Source organism: Scyliorhinus torazame, chromosome 9, assembly GCF_047496885.1.
Source record: "Scyliorhinus torazame isolate Kashiwa2021f chromosome 9, sScyTor2.1, whole genome shotgun sequence".
Lineage (NCBI taxonomy): Eukaryota > Metazoa > Chordata > Chondrichthyes > Carcharhiniformes > Scyliorhinidae > Scyliorhinus > Scyliorhinus torazame.
Window position 1 is genome coordinate 202819637 of NC_092715.1, and position 21146 is coordinate 202840782.

General features: G+C 46.1%; 1 protein-coding gene across 2 annotated transcripts in view; it reads left to right on the top strand.

Annotated features, from left to right (window-relative positions):
- Nucleotides 1–1314: 1314 nt before the first annotated feature.
- The window catches only part of polr1e (RNA polymerase I subunit E), a 55946-nt gene continuing 36114 nt past the window's right edge, over nt 1315–21146 (top strand). Inside the window, exons 1-4 of one of the 2 annotated variants that reach the window (XM_072517001.1) lie at nt 1315–1489; nt 4700–4803; nt 6005–6081; nt 8635–8720. In XM_072517001.1, the coding sequence (XP_072373102.1) occupies nt 1417–1489; nt 4700–4803; nt 6005–6081; nt 8635–8720 (340 nt within the window). In that variant the 5' untranslated portion in view covers nt 1315–1416. The remainder of the gene's footprint in view (nt 1490–4699; nt 4804–6004; nt 6082–8634; nt 8721–21146) is intronic. The other variant, XM_072517002.1, reaches the window with a different exon arrangement.

The window sequence follows — 21146 nt, forward strand, 5'->3', positions numbered from 1 at the left end:
TGGCTGGCAGAGTCAACCGTGTTATCAGGTTGAGAAGAATGAGGAGGGAAAGTTTACCCTTGTCACAGCCCCATAGTGACTTTAGAGCTGTTTTGATACATTGGCAGGGGCAAAAACATGATTGGAGAGTTTCAACCATGGGAGTTCTGGGAAAGTTGGGAACGGATTTGGGATGCAAATAACATATTCAAGGACTTTGGAGAGAAAAAGGGTGTTGAGATAGGGCGGAGAGGTCAAGGAGGGGAGAAACTACAGAAAGATGCAAGTTCAGAGGGAGCATTAACAGAAGTTTTGCCAGTGGGCTAGTGGAGGGACACCATTGATCTCTGCGCCTTAAGCTGCTAAGGCTCTCAACTCTGGAATTCCATTGCTAAACATCTCTGTAATATAAGGGTGTTTGGCAAAGCAAGGGTTAATGGGGGACTGAAGAAAGTACTGCCCACAGTATGATGTAGAGAGACACATGATAGGAAACAGGAATTCTTTGGCTGGGCCCGCCACAAGATCGCCACGGACGGGACGCAGACCATGTAAAGGTCCATTGACCTTGGGTGGGAATTTCCGATCGGTGGCTGAAGAATCCCACCCAGGGTTGTTTGGAGAGACTTGAGGGAAGTCAGCATGAAGTTAGCTCATAGCCTGGGCTATACTTCGTACATATATATATATACTACTACTATTCAGAGAAAATGCTGAAAAATCTCAGCAGGTCTGGCAGCATCTGTAGGGAGAGTAAAGAGCTAACGTTTCGAGTCCAGATGACCCTTTGTCAGCTTTGATTGCTGGCGCCAGGCGGCCTGGGCCTGTAGGTGGTGGTGTTGCTGGCGACGGGTGGCCTGGGCCTTCAGGTGGGGTTGTTGCTGAGATTTTCCAGCATTTTCTCTTTGGTTTCAGATTCCAGCATCTGCAGAATTTGCTTCTATTAAGACTACTATTCAACCTGACACGCCTCTGAACCTGCTGAACAACTTACCTTTCTCACTTCCTTAAATATTGGCCTTAAAACCTACCTTTTTAAAGTTTTATAACAGTGCTGTGAACCATTTTGGGACGTTTAACACGTTTCAGGTGCTACATAAATACAAGTCCTTCAGGTCGTGATGTGCCGTTTTGACCTCTAGATGGCGTTGTTAGATGTAGGCGGCGGTGTTGTTGCCGGGGCCAGTAGGTGGCGGTGTTGCTGGCGCCAGGAGGCCTGGGCCAGTAGGCGGCGGTGTTGCTGGTGCTGGGCGGCATGGGCCAGTAAGTGGCGGTGTTGCTGGCGACGGGCGGCCTGGGCCTGTAGGTGGCGGTGTTTTTGGCGACGGGCGGCCTGGGCCTGCAGGTGGCGGTGTTGTTGGCGACGGGCGGCCCGGGCCCTGCCCGGCATTGCTGCGTGGTGCTGTGTTATAAATCAGCGGCGTGTTTGATATTTTGATGATGGCGGCGGTCAGTGTTTGGAAGTACAGAGATTTAGAGGAGTTGGGTCCGGAACAATCGGCCACACTTGGTAACGTCTGCGAGTTTATCCTGGATGAGACGGGCGGCGGGAATGTCTCGGACCAGCCCGGTAGTAGTGAGACTGGACAGAGAGTGAGAGACTGAGTGTTAAAGGACAGATGGTGCGACAGACAAGAGAGAGCTTGAGTGAGGGGGAGATAAACACAATGGTGAAGAGTTTTGTGGAACAATGAAGGACTTGCATTTATATAGCATCTTTCATGACTGGCCAATTGTTTCAAATCGCCTTAGCCAGTGAAGTACTTCTGAAATATAGTTACTGTGGTGATGCAGCAAACATAGCCATGTGAAAATATATTATTGCTCAAGAGATGGGCAGTAACTGAAAAGCACAGTAATGTGAATGCTGGAAATCTGAAATGAAAATACAAAATGCTGCAAATCCTCAGCAGGTCAGGCAACATATGTAAAGAAAAACAGAGTTAATGTTTCAGGTTGACTATTTTCATCCGAGAGATTGAACGGTAGAAGAGCCTGGCCTTCAGGGCCAAAGGGAATGGTGATGGGGCAAGGAACAAGTAGAAGATTTATCTATAGCGGGTGTGCATTGACTGAAAGCATAAGAGAAGAACCAAAATATGCAAAAGAGAAAGAAGCGGGAGCAAAATGGTCTTGAGATTGCGTTAGGAAATTGTTGAACTCAATGTTGCAATTTTTCTGATGATGCAAACTTCATATTGGTGTTTCTGAGATGTCTTTTTACCTTAACTGGGCATTCCCCCCCCCAAGCCGCCGCCGCCACCCCATTGTTTATTGGGCCCTCTTGCAGTTCTCTCACTCCTTTCTATCCCTTCCAGACCACAATAGGATTTCCCTTATCGTCACATTTCACACAACTGACCACTGTTTACAACGGATGATTTTCTGCCATTTCCACCACCCCCAATGTGATGCTATCGCCAGACACATCTTCCCCTCCCCTTTCCCATTTTGAAGGGACTGAATCCCCCGGTCCACTTCTCAATCACCGTCAAAATCGCATCCCCTTCCCACGATGCCCTATGTATGCTGCTCTTGCTCATGTATTTGCTTTGTTTGGCCCCTTGTTCCGCACTGCAACCAATCACTGTCGATGTACCATTTGCCAAGGTACTCTGTCAATTATTCTCTTTTGTCTACCATGTACATACTGTGTATGTTCCCTTGGCTGCAGAAAAATACTTTTCACTATACTTCGGTACATATGACAACAAATTAAATCAAATCAAATAGCACCGTTCTATGCAAGTGTAGGACATGTAACACCTGCCCTTTTACCTCCTCGCTCCTCATTGTCCAAGGCACCAAACACTCCTAGGGGAAACAGCGATTTGTGTACTGCTTTCAATCTCGACTGCTTTTGGGCGGCACGGTAGCACAGTGGTTAGCACTGTTGCTTCACAGCTCCAGGGTCCCAGGTTTGATTCCTGGTTGGGTCATTGTCTGCAGAGTCTGCACCTTCTCCCCGTGCCTGTGTGGGTTTCCTTCGGGTGCTCCGTTTTCCTCCCACAGTCCAAAGATGTGCAGGTTAGATGGATTGGCCATGCTGAATTGCCCTTAGTGTCCTAAAAAGTTAGGCAGGGTTACTCGGTTACAGGGATAGGGTGGAGGTGTGGGCTTAAGTAGGGTGCTCTTTCCAAGGGCCGGTGCAGCACAATGGGCTGAATGGCCTTCTGCACTGTAAATTCTATGATTCCCGTTTTCACTGCTCACAATGTGACGATCTCTACATTGAGGAAACAAAATGCATATTGGGTGACCTCTATGAAATTTGTACACAGTAAGCTCCCACATATAGTAGATATAATAATGACCGGATAACCTTTTTACGTGATGTTGGTTGACAGATAAATATTGACCAGAGCACTAGGGATAGTTTCCTTACTCTTCAAAATAATGTCACGGGAACTTCTGTGTTACCCTGAGAAGGTAGGTGGGCCTCAGTTTATCTTTGTCTCTGACAGTGCAGCACTCTCTCTGTTCTGCATCAAAATGTCAGCCTTGAATTTTGTGCTCAAGGCCTAGAATAGGACTGCTACCTTGGTTGTGTGCTACTGAACCATTGCGAACACATGCGGCTTACTCGAATGGCGTATCTTTCTTAGGTACCCTACAGTGATGGAGACCTTACTGGGTTTGGTTATGATTAATGAAGTAGCTTGGGTAGATGAACTGAGTGTGAATGAACACCATGGGAGTAGTGACCACATTGCGATAAGATTTACGATCCAGCTAGAAAAGGAAAAAGTCAGTTCAAACATTAGAACTCCAGATTTTATTAGATCAGACTTTAAAAAGGTAGCCATGATGTGGAGATGCCGGCGTTGGACTAGGGTGGACACAGTAAGAAGTCTGACAACATCAGGTTAAGGAGCAACACACCGAAAGCTAGTGATTCCAACAAACCTGTTGGACTTTAACCTGGTGTTGTAAGATTTAAAAAGGTAGTGAGCAAGGTGAGGTTGAAGAAACTAGCAAACAGAACTGAGCATCATTTACCAGCTAAACTACACTATATTTGCATACTTATACTAAATATCAATCTACTTTCAAATTGAAGAAGTTTAATTCAAATTTCTGTTTGAATAATCAACAAAAAGAGACCTATTGTTCTGTTTTATTTAAATTCCTCACTGGGTAATTTATATTTTTTTCCAGTAAAAAAAAAGCTTTGAATGAACAAGTGAATGGCATGGACATGACAGACCCAATTTGTTCTCCTGTGTTGCTGTTATGACTATAACTCTGTGTAGGATATGGTGACTTGGTAGCTCTGATATTGGATCAGCAGCCCACTAACAATGAGTTCACATCCTACCAGGGAAAATTGTGCAATATGTTTCAATAAATCTAGTAATCTGTGGGCTAACACCCGATATAACAACCATCAAGGCTGCCAAATTATCATAAAAATCTACCTGGTCCATAAATGTCTTTCCAGGAAGGGGACCTGTTACCCTACTCAGTCGGGTTTACATGTGACTGCAGCCTCAAGGGTATAACTGACTTTTCACAGGCTCAGAGCAACAAACGCTGCTTTGTTAGCATTTCCCACAACCCAAGAACTAAACAAAAAAACAAAGTTACTGATACTGAGTTTAGAAATGAATCATAATACATTGGTTATAAAGAAAACAGTTACCCATAACTATTTGATTACACTACAAGTTATCCTCTGGGCCGCTAATTAAGTTTATACAAATGGTGTCTTGTTTTACAGTTCAATTTTCCAATGGGAAGCTCACAAATTCAGAAAATGTGGCATTTCAGCTGCACAAAAATATACACAAAAATAACCCCCGGAAAAAGAATCAGCTTATCTTGGTAAGAGTTAAGTGACGGGTATATTTGTGCAATAAAACGCTTTACAGTTTGTACCATGGTTAAGACTGGCATGGCTGATTGTACTATTTCTTTAAATTGTGTTAACAACATTACTAAAACAACGACACCTCCTCCACAATAGTCCTCAATACTGGAGCCCCGCAAGGCTGCGCATTTAGCCCCCTACAATACTCCCTATGCACACACGACTGTGTGGCAAAATTCGGCTCTAAAGCCATCTACAAGTTTGCTGATGACACGACTGTAGTGAGTCAGATTTCAAACAACGATGATCCAGAGTACAGGAGAGAGATAGAGAACCTAGTGACATTATGTAACAACAACAATCTCCCACAACGTCAGCAAAACTAAGGAGCTGGTCATTGACTTCAGGAAGGCAAGTACACCCCTGTCTGCATCAATGGTGTCGAGGTGGAGATGGTTGACAGCTTCAAATTCCTAAGTGTACACATTACCAACAATCTGTCCTGGTCCACCCACGTCGAAGCTGCGACCAAGAAAGCACAGCAGTGCCTATACTTCCTCAGGAAACTAAGGAAACTTGGCATGTCCACATTGACTCTTACCAACTTTTACAGATGCACCATAGAAAGCATCCTATCGGCTGCATCACAGCCTGGTATGGCAACTGCTTGCTCCAAGATCGTAAGAAACTACAAAGAGTCACGAACACGCCCCAGTCCATCACGTGAACCTGCCTCCCATCCATTGGCTCTGTTTACACCTCCCGCTGCCTTGGGAAAGCGGATACCATAATCAAAGACCCCTCCCACCCGGCTTATTCTTTATTCCAACCTCTTCCATCGGGCAGAAGATGCAAGAAGTCTGAGAACATGCACTAACCAATTCAAAAACAGCTTCTTCCCCGCTGTTACCAGACTCCTGACTGACCCTCTTATGGACTGAACTGATCTCCACGCATCTTCTCTACTGAGTAGTACTACACATCGTATGCTTCATCCTGTGTCTACGTATTTACATTGTGTATTTATTGTGTATCCTCTGTTTTTCATGTATGGAATGATCAAAATGGACTGTATGCAGAACAATACTTTGCGTTGTGCCTCGGGGCACGTGACAAATCTAAATTTAATGCAAATTTGTTTAAACCGTTAAACAACATTGCCAGTTCTTTGAAATTGTTCCACTTACTTGATGATTCTTTTTTCATTCCCTGTAGTCTGCGGAGACGGATAGATTGATGTACGTTGGAAATAATTTTGGCCCCAGTGCCCTGAAGTGTAATTCGTTGTGCAAGTAAGTGTGTTTCTTTGACTCGAAGGCAGAATTCCATTTAAATATAAAATGCTGATAAAATGCAAAAGTGTTCTTAACATTTGCGAAGACGAAGTAAAACGGGAACTCTCGTCACTTTTTGCACCTACCCGCGCATTCAAGTCTTGAGAGGGGTGATACAGATTAGCTGAAGTAGAATTGTCTTCCTTCCAGTTTGACCTCCTGCGATTGAAAGTAAATATAATAATAATCTTCATTAGTGTCACAAGTAGGCTTACATTAACACTGCAATGAAGTTACTGTGATATCAACTAGTCAAGTTTGCAGGGCGAGGAATCGGTGGATATCTCTTTGAAAGAGCTGACCCAGGAAAGATGGATAAATTACTCTCTTTGCCAAATGATGCCATGATTATTTGTTCCTCAAATACAGCAACATTTTGGACAAAGCACATTTTTTGTTTTATTCGGCAATGGAGTCCTGGGAGCTGTTTTTTGCTGGTACCACAGTACAAAGTTGGTTTGCTGCTGGTCTTTGCAGTGAAAGAGAAGCTAGATTTTGCAATATGAAGCAGAGGCACTACTTGGTGTTTATGTAGCTAGTTGCCATCTGTAACTTAAGATGACAACGGTGACTGAGGGCGAGACTGGAGGAAGTGTGTAAACTTGTGCCAGTTGTCATTATAATGAGAATGTCCATCATTGTTATTTCTGTTAATAGATCTGCTGCAGGAATGCTTATATTGAGTTGGACGATACAGTATTGTATAACAACATAGGTATTCTCAACAGTGCTTCAGGGAAAGTGTTACATTACGTGTGGCAGGATCATATGCTAGATGTGAGAATTTTAATATTACTATTAATCTTGCATTTGGCTGGCCTTTTGTCAACTTTTTCCATTATAAGTGCTGTGTCCACATTTATGATGTCTATGACTGATTTTATAAAATAAACTGAAATGAAATGAATGAAAATTGCTTATTGTCACAAGTAGACTTCAAATGAAGTTACTGTGAAAAGCCCCTAGTCGCCAAACTGCCTATGTAAACTTCCCCTCGTGAGTGCAAACATAGCAGGACAAATTTGCTTTATAAATATAGACACAGCAATTCATAATGAGAATACATAGAAATGAGGATGCATGACTTTCTGGTGGGGATTAAATTGTCCATTTGCCATTGCCCTCTAATCACACTTCAGTTGAAGATTGTACTTAGTCGTGACTTCTGTTGTTTAATGCTGCATAGGATTGTCTTTTGATCTAAGATCGAAGTGTGGCATGATGGCTCAGAGGTTAGCACTGCTGCATCACAGCAGTGATCACAGGGTTCAATTCCAGCCTGTCTGTGTGTCGTTTGCACATTCTCCCCATGTCTGTTCCTCCCACAGTCCAAAGATGGGCAGGTTAGGTGGATTGGCGATGCTAGATTGCCCTTTAGTGACCAAAGATGTGTAGGTTAGGTGGGGTTACAGGGGTAAGGTGCAGAGGGCCGGTGCAGACTGGATTGGCCGAATGGCCGCCTCCTGCACTGTCGGGATTCTCAGATGTATGTTAGATTAATCTTTGACACGCTCTTGAGCTTTGAAAGGATGGTGGGGTATTGATATGATAGAACTCTTCATTAAGATGAAGAATGAAGTAGTCAAATCCAAAATTAGGGTCCTGAATCTAAATAAAGGGAACTGAGGTTACGAGGCGCTAATTGCCAAGGGTCGATTGGGGAACCTTACTAAAAGGGTTGAGGGTGGATAGGCGATGGTTCATATTTAAAGAATGTGTGCACAAATTATAACAATTATTCTGCAAAATGGCGCAAAAATGAAAGAGGGAGGGTCGACCATGCCTTGGGAAAGAAATTAGGGATAATATTAAATCCAAAGAGGAGACATATAAAATTGCCAGAAAAAGCCTGAGACTTGGGAGTGTTTCAGAATCAGCAAAAGAGGACAAAATATATGATCAAAAGAAGGGAAAATAGATTGAGAGTAAAATTTCAGAAACATAGAAACTGATCATAAAAGCGTCTGTAAATATGTGAAGAAAAAAGGATTGGTAAAGACAAATGTAGGTCTCTTGTATTCAGAAACTGGTGAAATTATAATGGGGAGCAAAGAAATGTCAGAAGAATCAAACACATACTTTGGTTCAAACTTCACAAAACAGGGCACAAACAACCTCCCAGAAATGTTAGGGAACCAAGGGTCTAGTGAGAGGGTGGAATTGAAGGAAATCAGTATTAGTAAGAAAATGATGCTGGGGAAATTAATGGGGTTAAAGGCTGACAAATCATCACGATCTGCTAATCTACATTCCAAAGTATTAAAAGAAGTAGCCCTGGAGATATTTGATGCATTAGTGGTCATCAACCAATTTCTATAGACCTGGGTTTTTCAAAGTTCAGATCATGACCCCTGGGTGGATTGCTGGCGGGTGTCAGGAGCGTTCTCACGGTGGTCCCAATCGTGGGAGAAGTACCCAACGGCCGCTACCGGCATTTAACTTGAGAATAGCAGCTGCATACAAATGATGAATATGTTTTCATTAACTGGAATGTGTTCTTGTTTCATTCAGGTACTTTGTTGGCGTGCTAAATAAAACAACAGGAAAAATGGAGGTGTGCGATGCTCAGCTGTTTAACATGCAACCTTTCTTTCCTGGTAAGTTCTTCAATATGTCGTTTTTGACCATCCAGTGAGCATAATTAGATGTGACTAAATTCAGCTCCTTTGCAACTTGGATGTATGTGTTGCAGATAGTGTAGAAGCATTAAAGGCACTTTGGAAAACATTATCATTCAAAATAGGATACTTAGTCGTGTTGCTTTCTTTGGTTGTTTCTGAATATGGCGGTCAATATGGTCGCCTTCCTTAATTCTAATTACATTTGCTTTAGAGTAGCCAGGTATCTTTCGATACCGCCACAAGGTTCAATCCCGAATACTGATCAACGAGTCGGTACACCAGTTAGTTAGTTCAAAGTCAATACTATTTATTTGCACAGACAACAATATCTACTCATGCACGAAATACTACAGACTAAACTATCACTACTGCTAAAGCCTATACTTGGCTTCGGGCGCCCACTCAGTCAGAGGAACAATGGCCGTTGTTCGGTTCTGAGGCTGCTGGGGTCGAAGTGGTGAAGGGGAAACAGCTAAGGCCATCCGTCTGGTAGCGAGCGTTGACCTTAGACTTACTTGCTTCTGGTGTAGCTGGTGGAAGGGTCTCTCCGCTTTGAGAGCTGATTCCAAGAGAGCGATTCTCTCTTGGGGCCGCCTTCTTATACCCGAAGGGGGCTTCGCGCGCTTTTGGGCGGGCCTTGAACTTGGCCCCAATCAATTGGGCCGTATCTTGATCACTCGTATTGATCTTGACCAATAAAGGGGTGGGTGCCCTGATAGCTGGGTGGGTCCTATGTGGCCGTTGGCCTTGCTTTGTTTACGCTTTCGGTTTGGGGAACTGGCGCCGCGAGGTCTGGAGCGAGATCGGTTACTTAAGTATCTTCCTTTGTTCCCGGAGATGGGCCGTCCATATGCTAATAGGCCTACAGTTTCGGTCTCGTCTGGGAGCTGTTTCTCCAATATGCAGACAGGTTCTGTGCCTGCTTGCTTTCTTAACATTGTCCATTTTTCCCTGCAATCTTCGCAAATGTCCATTTTGTATTCTGGATGTGGCCATCCCAGATGGCTACATTCCCTCCTTGTGATCCTCAACGTGAAGCGTGAAGGATCAAATTGCTGCATCTTCTTCGTTCTCCTCCCGAGTTGGGCACCCATAAGCACTGACAGGCTCTACACTGCTCTGTCCTATGAATTGCAACTTTTACCTAAATTATTTTATGTACAGACATCATTATAAAATTCTACGGGGCGCTATGATAATCAGGCATGCATTGCAAAAAATTAAAAAACTGGAACCTCTAACTGTCCTTAACCAAACTAACCTCAATCAATCAAAATAATTTACAACATTTTAAACTGTACAATAGCAGCAACACAGGTCTCTCTGGCTTGGCAGTCAAGCACAGAGTTTTACATTTCTTTATTAAAAGGAAATGAACACACACAAAAAACGGATGTACTTTAATTCACTTAAAGGGGTTGCGGGGTTTGTTGAAGTCAGAAAATAGGGGACCTGAGGGTGTATACCGGGGTGCGGGAGGCTTTCCTTCGCCATTTCCTGAGTCTAAGGGTCTGAACGACACTGCAGAGTATCGCCAGTACTAACAGTGCTTCCACAATGTAGGACAGGGAATACCAGGTGATGAACTTGTCACACCAGGTCGGTGTATCGGTAACTATCTCTGGGTTTAGTTTATGGCAGGGATGGGAAACATTCACGGCCTGTGTGGGAGGGGTCAGGGGGGTAGCATCCGCGCGCAACTGGAGGGATCCCGTTAAGATCCAACTGTAGAGCATGATGGTTGTCTTCATCTTTCCTTCTTTCTGTCTTTTCTTCTTCTGAGTTCCCGAGTTCTATGGACACGAGCATAATTTCTGTTATTATCTTGTTTACGATCTCGTGTGTCTGTCTGTCTGCCTTTTATTGCCAATTACCCATTATACTTGGTCACCATCTGTGACTCTCTCATTTTTTTTTTAAACCAAATATTTGGGACAAGACATCCGGGGAAAATACTGACACAGTGCGAGCCGTCTCGCAGCCTGTGTGATGTACCATCCTAGTGTTTGAGGATGTAAATAGCATCGGGAACCAACCGAAGGGTTACCATAAAGAAACAAAAGAATTTTGAACTTAAAAAGCCAAAATGGAGTGCGTATGGTGGAATCCCTGGGTAGGACGATGTCCAGCGCTGTATGTGCTCTACCCGAGCGTAGCTGACCAGAGGGGGGTCCTCAGGCAGGGCGGGGGACCAGTGCCGTTTCTCCACTGCCTGAGCGACCGGCAAGAACGGTAAGAATTTGTGGTTGTCATGGGGGCTGCCTCTTATGATTACCTTCGAATCAGAAGAGTAGCTATGATTGGTTGTCCGCGGACAAACTTGTTCCTCTAACAGCCATTAGGCGTCAGAAGGGTAGTTCTGCCTGCATCAAGATGTGGCATGGGGCCATGAAAACTTTCAATGAACAAACAACATTTAACATTCACAATAACAAACAAACATACATAACAAACATGGCGCAGGTTCCATCAGAAAGGACACCGTAACTCTCCATCGGTTCCTTTTTACCATCATAGAATTCATAGAATCATAGAATTTACAGTGCAGAAGGAGGCCATTCGGCCCATCGAGTCTGCACCGGCTCTTGGAAAGAGCACCCTACCCAAGGTCAACACCTCCACCCTATTCCCATAACCCAGTAACCCCCCCCCCCAACACTTAGGGAAATTTTGGACACTAAGGGCAATTTATCATGGCCAATCCACCTAACCTGCACATCTTTGGACTGTGGGAGGAAACCGGAGCACCTGGAGGAAACCCACGCACAGCCAATGACCCAAGCCGGAATGGAATCTGTGACCCTGGAGCTGTGAAGCAATTGTGACACCTGACACCTGTCATCTGGACACCTCATTGCTCAATAGCGAACAGAGTGGCAAAGGGATTCGTTTGGTGGGGGTCAGACTCTATGTCATCATCTTCTCCCGGCTGCTATACTCTTGACTGGAGTAGGTTTGCTAAAGCTGCTTGGGGCGAATTGGGGTCCATCTCATCATTCCGGATGAGCCTGAACGAATTGTCTCGGTGCCAGAATCTTGTGTCGAGGTTGGAGCTGCTAGGGTTTAATCCATAATCGTTGGGCGGTGGGTCTGGGTCAGGGGCTTTAGTGTACGTTATCTCAAAGGGATCGCTGGAATCATGTTCGGAATCGCTGGGAGTGGGGCCTGGTGCAGGGGTGTAATCGTAGCGTGGTGTGCTGGGGCTGTCGCTATCGCTGTCGCTGCTGGTTGAAGAAAGGGAGAGGCGGAGTCGTGCCTCTGAGGGTGGAGTCGCAGTCGTGTTTGAGGATGGGCTGGACTGGTTGGGGGAGGGTAGGAATACGTCGTTCGTGGGCGGGGCGTGCTCATCTACTGCTGCAAGCGAGATGTGGTGTGCATGGTTGTTCTACGAGCCATTAGCCTTAAGCTGGTTTATGTGAAATCACGCAGACTTGCCATTCAGATAGGTGATCTTATACACCGAGGGGCTGACTTTATCTGAGATGGAGTACGGTCCGGAAAATCTGGGGGAAAGGAATGAACTGGGGTTGTATAGGGATAGCATCACTTGCCCTACTGCAAACTCGGTGACGTGCACCGTTTTGTCAAAGCAAGCCTTGCTTTGCTTCTTGCGGGTTCCAAGCCTGACGGCTGCTGCAAGCTGGGCGGCCTTCACATTCTCAATAACCTGTTGTACTGCTTTCTCATGAGTGAGGGCAGTGACTGTGGGGCTGGCCAAATCCAGTCCTAATAAATATTCTGTGCCTTTCATGGGGCTTCCGGTCATGAGGGTGTGGGGGGTGTATCCTGTGGACGTGGATACTGTGTTTCGAATGAACATTAATGCAAATGGGAGAACTGTGTCCCAGGTGCTGTTATGCTGTTGCACCACTTTTCTGAGGGTGGCTTTTAGAGTTCTGTGCATCCTTTCTACAATGCCGCTTGATTGGGGGTGGGATGCTTTTTGGAACTTTTGCTTTATTCCGAAAATTGTGAGGATGTTTTTCATCACTCGTCCTGTAAAATGGGAGCCTTGATCGAACTCTATACTGCATGGGAGGCCCCATCTTGTAAAGATGTGCTGGGTTAGGATTTTAGCTGTCGTTTTGGCAGTGTTTGTTCTGGATGGAAAAGCTTCCATCCGTTTTGTGAAGGTGTCGATAACCACCAACATGTACTTAAAACCATTTCTGCAGGGAGGTAGGGGTCCTATATAGTCGATTTGCAAATTCGTCCAGGGGCCATTAACGCGGCGGGTGTAACTAAGCTGAGCCTTTCTTGCATGTCTGTCCGGATTGTTCTGGGCACAGGTTAAACAATTCTCAAAGTAATGTGTAACATTGGCTTTTAAATCAGGCCACCAGCAGAGGGGTCTGAGGTGGGCTAGGGTGGTTCAATGCCCTGGTGTCCATGATTGTCATGGAACTGACAAATAATTTGATTCCTGTCCTGGCTGGGGACTACATAAATGCCGTCATTTAGCATCACACTGTCATGTGTGGTTATCGTGTTTTTAAACTTATCATAAGGGGCTGGGAAGTTGCCTTTTAAAACTTCCCTGAGGTTCTCATCTTCCTTTTGAGCCTTTGCCAAATCTTGAATGTTGGTCTGTGAGACCTGAACCGTGTGTACTGGGGTGCTCTCGGGTGGGGGGTTCCAAAAATGACCATGTCTGGAACCTGCTTTCGCTATGGCGTCTGCTTTAACGTTACCAGGGGGGGAAGAACGAAGATGACTTCGAACGTTGATGATTCCATATTTCCTATCTTGGTCCGTTTTCAGAATATGTTGGAGTAATGGGGCTGAGGGTAGGGGCTTTCCGTCTGCGGAAACAAATCCTCTAGTTTCCCACAGAGGTAGGAATTCTGTTAAACTGTTGCAGACATATAAACTGTCCGAATATATGTTGGCTGGGGTATGAAACGAGTCGGGGTGATCTACAATATACGCTATGGCTGCCAGTTCTGCTGCCTGTGAGCCTTGATGTCCTGGCAATTTCAACGAAATCTCATCCTAGGGCGCGTCCCTGCGTGTCCTCTACATAAATACCGCAACCGGTGATTCTTTTGCCGTTTAAAACTGTGGAGGAGCCGTCCACATAAATTCTAAGGGGTGCGCATGTGTCTGTGTGCTGGGGTCTCTGGGGTGTAGTACCTGCTTTCCTGGGGGCTGACTTTGGTATAAAGGGTCCTGTATTATGCTTTGTGGATATTATCTCACACTCATGTGGGGTACCTGCATATTGTAAATTATCGGCTAGGAAAGTAGGTCTTGGTTCTCTTAACTGTGATGTCCCGTCCCTGTAAGAGAAGGGTCCAGCGGGCTACGCGGATTTGGCTGACTGTGCCATCCTTAAGTCGACCATCTAGTAGTAGCTGTGTTGGGGTATGTTCAGTGAGAATGCTGATGGGGTTGAGTCCTGTGATGTAGGCGAAGTATTGTACTGCCCAAAAAACTGCGAGCAGGTGCCTTTCGTAGGCAGAAAATCCTTGCTCGACTGGATCTAATACGCGTGAGGCGTATGCCACGGGGCCTAAGCGATCATGTCGTTCTTGGAGGAGCACGACCGAAAGGGTTTGGTCGGTAGTTGCAACCTCAATTACGTACGGGGATCTGGGACCTGTAATGTGGGGGCTGTGCTGAGGGCTCTTTTTAAAGCATCCAAGGCATCCATGTGCTGTGGAAGCCATTCCCAAGGTGCCTGTTTCTTGAGAAGTTCGGATCGGGGCGCTGCTTTTGTGGCGAAACCGTCGATATGGTTTCGGCAGTAGCCAACCAGTCCTAGAAATGACCGGAGGGCTGAGACATTATGGGGAAGGGGTTACTTTGACGATCGAGTCGATTCCTTTCTGCTCGATCTCGCGTTTGCCATGTGTGATTACTGTTCCTAAGTAAATCACTTTTTCCTGTAAAATCTGGGCCGCCTTGGGGTTTACTTTACAGCCAATTTGTTGTAGGAGTCCTAAAAGTTCGGTGAGAAGCGAAATGTGCTCTCTCTTTGTGTCTGTCTGTAGTAGCAGATCATCCACATATTGGACCAGACAATCGGATCGGGAAAATTTTGCTAATCCATTTGCCAGCTGTCGGTGGACAATGGAGGGTGAGTTGTGGAATCCTTGTGGAAGGCACGTCCACGTATACTGTGTGAATGTGAATTTATATTGGCACGCTTTATCCAATGGAATGGACCAAAAGCCGTTGCTAATGTCCAAACCCGAAATTATTTTTGACTGTAGTCCCTGTTTGAGCATGGTCTCGGGACTCGTGGCTATGGTGGGGGCTGCTACTGGGGTTACTTTGTTCAGTTCCCAGTAATCAATGGTCAGTCGCCATGATCCATCGGGTTTCCTGACGGGCCAAATTGGTGCGTTAATCGTGGAGGCTGCTGCTCGGAGTACACCTTGATCAAGCAAACTCTGTATAACTTTTGAGATTTCTCCCACTGCTTCTTGGGGAAAACCGTATTGCTTTTGGGGTCTGGGGTCGGGACCTGTAATATTCACTAAGCCAGCGATCTTGCCACAGTCGTGCTTGTGCTGTGCAAATGCTGCTTTGTGCTGCTGCGGGACTTCCCTAACTTGTTTGTCCTGACTAATGGCTCGAGGCTCGAACCAGAAGTCTCCTACTGCGCTGATCCTATTTTCATACTCTCCAACTGTGAGCGTGGCGGGGGCTTGTGCTGCCTTTGCCATTCTCCATACACATTTATTTACCGGATCAAATGAGAGGTTGTGGGAGCTCATGAAGTCAATTCCTAAAATGTGTTCGGCTGCCTGGGGTAGATCGACCAGAACTACCGGCTGTTTTGTTTTAATGTTCCCTATTTGGATTGCTACAGGGGCTGTGATGTGTCCCTGCTGTAAATGCCCTGTAAAACCGCTGAGTGTAATGGTGTCGGTAGTGGGCCTCGTGTCTCGCTGAAACATCGTGGAGGAATTGAGCGTGGTGCGGGACTCTCCTGTGTCCCAAAGGAATTCTACGGGGTGTCCCCGGACTGTGCCTACCACTACCGGTCTACCGGACTTGTCCCAAAGGGTGTCGTAGACCCAAGTTGGGGAGCCTGAACACTGTCAGTTGGTGCCGTTCATATCTGTGTTCTCAGAATGGGCGCTAACATTGTGAATTGGCTTTGCCCTATTATTTAGGGTGCCTGTCTGTTGGTTTCCCTGCTGCTTCTGGGGCGCATTGCACTCTCGTGCATAGTGTCCTAATTGTCCACAGTTATAACACTCCTGGGATTTGGGTTGCTGTGGGCTGTTTCTGTCCTCATTTACCCATGCGGGGTTCTGGTGCGTCTTAACTGAATGCATATCTGCCTGTTCTTCCTCTGTTTTAACAAATGCGGTTTTGCCTTGGATGGACTGTTCCCAAGGGCGGGACAATCTCTTCAAAACCCATTTCTCATTGTGGGCCTCGTCTGAGGGGTCGTAATTTGTGCAAGCTCTCTGTCCTGCCTCTGTCGCATGAGAGACGAGGATGCAAGTCCATTTGGCCATATTATCTGGGGACAAATGGCCGCGGGCTAACTCTCCGAATACTGCTGTGAAATGTATCCACAAGCGTCCAGCAAACGCTGTGTGGTGCTCTGCTTTCTTTTGTCTACACTTGTTTAGGCCTTCTACGGGGTGTCCTTTGTTGTAGCTGATAGCATCTAGGATCGCTGTGTGCATTTCTTGTAGGGTGCCTCCTCCTACATTCTGTGGGTCGGGAAGGGCTGCCACGACTGAAGGGCCGTAAACTGTGAGCTTCACTTGCTCCTTTTCATCCAGGCCGTACATGGTCGCCTGCTGTTTTACCCTTGCAACGAACTGGTGGGGGTCCGATGTGGGTAGGAACGGTGTCATCTTATCACACGCGTCCCGTAATTGGGTGATGGTTAACGGGGTAGTGTATAGGAAATCTGAGTTTCCTTCTGCTGCGGCCCTGCGATGTGTGGTTACAGGGTTCATAGGGGTGTGTTCTGCTTGTGCAGTCGGGGGTTGGGGTGCTTTTAGTTTCTGGGGTTTTTCCTGTGTACATGTCCCATGTACATATCTATGGGCAGTCTCATTTAACTCCTGCCAATTGGGGCCGTTTTCCTGGTCTAACTGGGGTCCAAACGTACTCTGAAACCCATTCTGAACAGAAAGCAGAGATTGCAATTCTACAATTTGCTTCCGGCACTTTGCATGATCTACCGAGATGTTCCATTGTGGAAGTGTGGAGTGCTCGTAGGGCTGCTTTTAAGTCGTTGCACGTTTCTGCAACTGCTCGACCTGTTGTTCGGTTTCCTGTCTTACCAACACCGTGCCTTGCGTGTCCTGATAGGCTTTGTCATATTGGGACTGAAAGCTGCTCAAATGGGCGAGACAAGACTGGTTTGCCCGCTTGGCATCCTCCATCTCCTTGTCCCTCCCCGGTAACTGCTCTCAGTTCCTTGTTCTCTCTCTTATATCCGTTCACATCTCCTTCACTACTCTTGTCTCTCTCCTCAATCTCTCTACGGAGCATCCTAACGACCTCCTCTGTGCCTCGCAATTGTGCCAAGCAGGACATGATTGCCATCGGCTTGCGAGCTTTCCCTAAGCTCTTCTTATGGATCGCTGTCAGGTTCTCCCACCCAGTATACCCTATACTCCCGGGGCCTGTATCATCATTGGTGCTGAATTCACTCCAAAGGAGCCATCCTTTCCCTTTGAGATATTTTCTGATCTCTTCTTCCCATACGGGACACTGTCCTACTCTACTGGTCGCTGCGACCTCAAATTCTTGGGGGTTCATAAGGCGTTCCATTGCCTTCATTGCCATTTTTCTGTATCTCTCTGGTCTCTACCGAATTTGGAACGGGGGTAATAAAGTGGTGATGCAAACATGGGTACGGCTTACGCTAATTTCCGGCCTACAAAACTCCTGACAGTTTTACGCAACAAAATCTCTCCGGTTTACCTTATATCCCTGTTAGTACGCATGCATTAACACCCTTCCGAATCTTGACAGTTTGATCAGTATCGTTCTTACACTTGTGGTTTTTCTGTTTCCAATTGGATTCCAATTCAAATTTGGGTTCTCTCGGATGACTAGGCCACTTCTAGGTCGAGTCCTGTCAGATGTCGCCAGTAAATGTTGCTCTCTTTGGTTGTTTCTAAATATGGCGGTCAATATGGTCGCCTTCCTTAATTCTAATTACGTTTGCTTTCGAGTCGCCAGGTATCTTTCGATACCGCCTCAAGGTTCAAACCCGAATACTGATCAAAGAGTCGGTACACCAGTTAGTTAGTTCAAAGTCAGTACTATTTATTTACACACACAGCAATATCTACTCATGCACGAAATACTACAGACTAAACTATCACTACTGCTAAAGCCTATACTTAGCTTTGGGCGCCCACTCAGTCAGAGGAACAATGGCCTTTGTTCGGTTCTGAGGCTGCTGGGGTCGAAGTGGTACAGGGGAACAGCTAAGGTCGTCCGTCTGGTAGCGAGCGTTGACCTTGGACTTACTTGCTTCTGGTGCAGCTGGTGGACGGGTCTCTCCGCTTTGAGAGCCGATTCCAAGAGAGCGATTCTCTCTTGGGGCCTTCTTCTTATACCCGAAGGGGGCTTCGCGCGCTTTTTGGCAGGCCTTGAACTTGGCCCCAATCAATTGGGCTGTATCTTGATCACTCGTATTGATCTTGAGCAATAAAGGGGTGGGTGCCCTGATAGCTGGGCGGGTCCTATGTGGCTGTTGGCCTTGCTTTGTTTACGCTTTCGGTTTGGGGAACTGGCGCCGCGAGGTCTGGAGCGAGATCGGTTACTTAAGTATCTTCCTTTGTTCCCGGAGATGGGCCGTCCATATGCTAATGGGCCTACGGTTTCGGTCTCGTCTGGGAGCTGTTTCTCCAATCTGCAGACCGGCTCAGTGCCTGCTTGCTTTCTTAACATTGTCCATTTTTCCCTGCAATCTTTGCAAATGTCCATTTTGTATTCTGGAAGTGGCCATCCCAGATGGCTACAGTCGGAGAAGGCGAAATTAGATGGGTGACTGCAAGCCCGTTGGTCAAAGAAATTGGAGGTGAGACGGGCCCTGAATTGCAGAGATTTAAGGAAGAAATTCAAGAGTGTCGGGCTTGGACACCGGAAAGCATGACACAAAAGGGTCACAGATAGTGGAACAGATAATTCGGGAGGGGGATTGTGGAACTGGAGGAAGACGATTGTGGAGTTGGAGGACAGAAGATGTAAAGATAGACAAAGATGTTGCTAAAAGGGAATTCAAATGCAAGTGAGGATTTTGAATTGAAGTCAGAAGCTTTGGGTGACTAGCAGTCAAAGTAGGTTATCATAGACTGTGATGGGCAAGCAGGACTTGGTGCAGGATAAGATTGCAACTTTGGATGAGCTCAAATTTACAGAGGTTGAAGATATGGAGACCAGTTAAAAGGTGTCTGAATAGTTCAGTCTGGAAGTGACAAAAGCATGGATGAGGATTTTGTCAGTAGGGATGGATGTTGGCAATATCGTGGAGGTAGAACTAGATGATCTTGTTATAGAAGGTGTGCATTCAGAAGCTCTCATAGCTTAGGATTCAAAATTTAGAACGGGTTGAGACAGTATCTGTGGAGGGGAATCAAACTGGTGGGACGGGCTTAGTGCTTGTGCAAGTGGCTGAAGATGGTAGCTTCAGGCTTCCTGATGTTTGACTAGGGTAAATTGCCTGAAATTCAGAGAGAAGTTGCAAGCAATCTGACAAGAAAAAGTTGACGGAGGGTTTGAAAGCAATGGTGAAGAAGCAGAATTCAGTGTCCACATGAAATACAGCACACTGTAAATGAGGAGAAAGAGGGACCAAGGACATACTTCTAGTGTACTCTGGAGGTAAACGTGAAGGGGCCACAGGCATAATCTTGGGGAACTTTAGGTAGTGGTATGAGTGAGAAGGGAAGTTATTGCTGGAGATACTCTGGCTATACTTGGAAAGTTAAGTGAACCAAATGAGGACAGTCCCACGGAGTTGAACAATGGGGATGTGTTGGAGTTTGGTGCAGTCAATCTTGTAAAAAGCTGTACAGAGGTTGAGGAGCGATAGCGGACTGTGGTTACAAAGGATGTCATTTATTACTTTGGTTTCAGCTGGTTCACTGCCGTGGTGGGGGCAAAATACTGATTGAGAGTTTCAGATATGGAGTTGTAGGAAACGGGTTCAGATTTGAGAGGTGACAATTCATTCAAGAAATTTCAGCGAGAGAGCAAGGAAAGAGGGAATGGGGTAACCTTTCAAAAAAAGGCTATTGATGGTACATTTGAAAGGTAGAAGGTAAGTACTGGAGGAGAGGGAACTGGGTCTGCTGGCTAGCATGGGGACCAGGAAGGGAGGTTGGAACGGGTGGCAGCTCCATGGGAATCGGGTCAAGGGAGGAAGAGCTGTAGATTATGATCGAGATGAGCTCAGAGAGCATGGAGGGAGAGGGTAAAGAATTGGATTTAGGGCCAGGGCAGTGTGGACCGTGGAGGATGTTTAGCTTGGCTGAGAAATGGGTGTGGCAGAGACAGCTGAAAGAATGGTCTCAGTTTTGTGAAAAAGAATTCCATGAAATCCGTGGACTTGGAGGCACCAGGGAGCGGAGTTCCGGGCAATGGCTGTTAGTGGAGGAAATAAGGTGAGGTAGCAAAACCCAGTGGAAAAAATGGGGAGCAGCAGTGAAAAGCGGGAGGGGGGGGGTCAAGGCGAGAGGAGCTGGAGGGGCAGGGGGATAGGGAGGATTGTATGCTGAGCCAGACGGCGACAGACTGTAAATAGAGAAACATAAGAAGGAACCTTTGACTGTACAATAAATGAGAACGAGCAGCAATGTATATAATTTTGAAAATGCCAATAAAGATTTTTTTTTAAAATCAACTAGAATGGTTTAGGGGCTGATTTAGCACAGTGGACTAAACAGCTGGCTTGTACAAAGTACAGCACAGGAATAGGCCCTTCGGCCCTCCAAGCCTGTGCCGAGAACAATGCCAGCAGCGCGGGTTCAATTCCGGTACCAGCCTCCCCAAACAGGTGCCGGAATGTGGCGACTAGGGACTTTTCACAGTAACTTCATTGAAGCCTACTTGTGACAATAAGCAATTATTATTGTTAGAATATCGGATAGTAATGTTTTTTCTGGGTTCTTTTTCTGGGTTCAGAGACTCGAGGATCAACTTTTTGTCAAAGCCACAGTGAGTTGTGGATGGTAAGAGCCATGTTTGAGTGAACCAACATTCTGAAGAGAAAAGTAAAGGTGGGCATTATTGCTGTGGCAGACTTCGAAGTGACAATGCTGGGTGGGGTGAGTGGCATAGGAAGGAGCTTGGTAAAGTTAGCTCCCAGCGAGTGCGCTGAGTGGGACAGTTGGCAAGAAAGGAGGATGAGGCAGTTGTGGATGCTGTTTCCAGGGTGGCAACAATGGGTGCCTAGACGGGTCTTTGAAA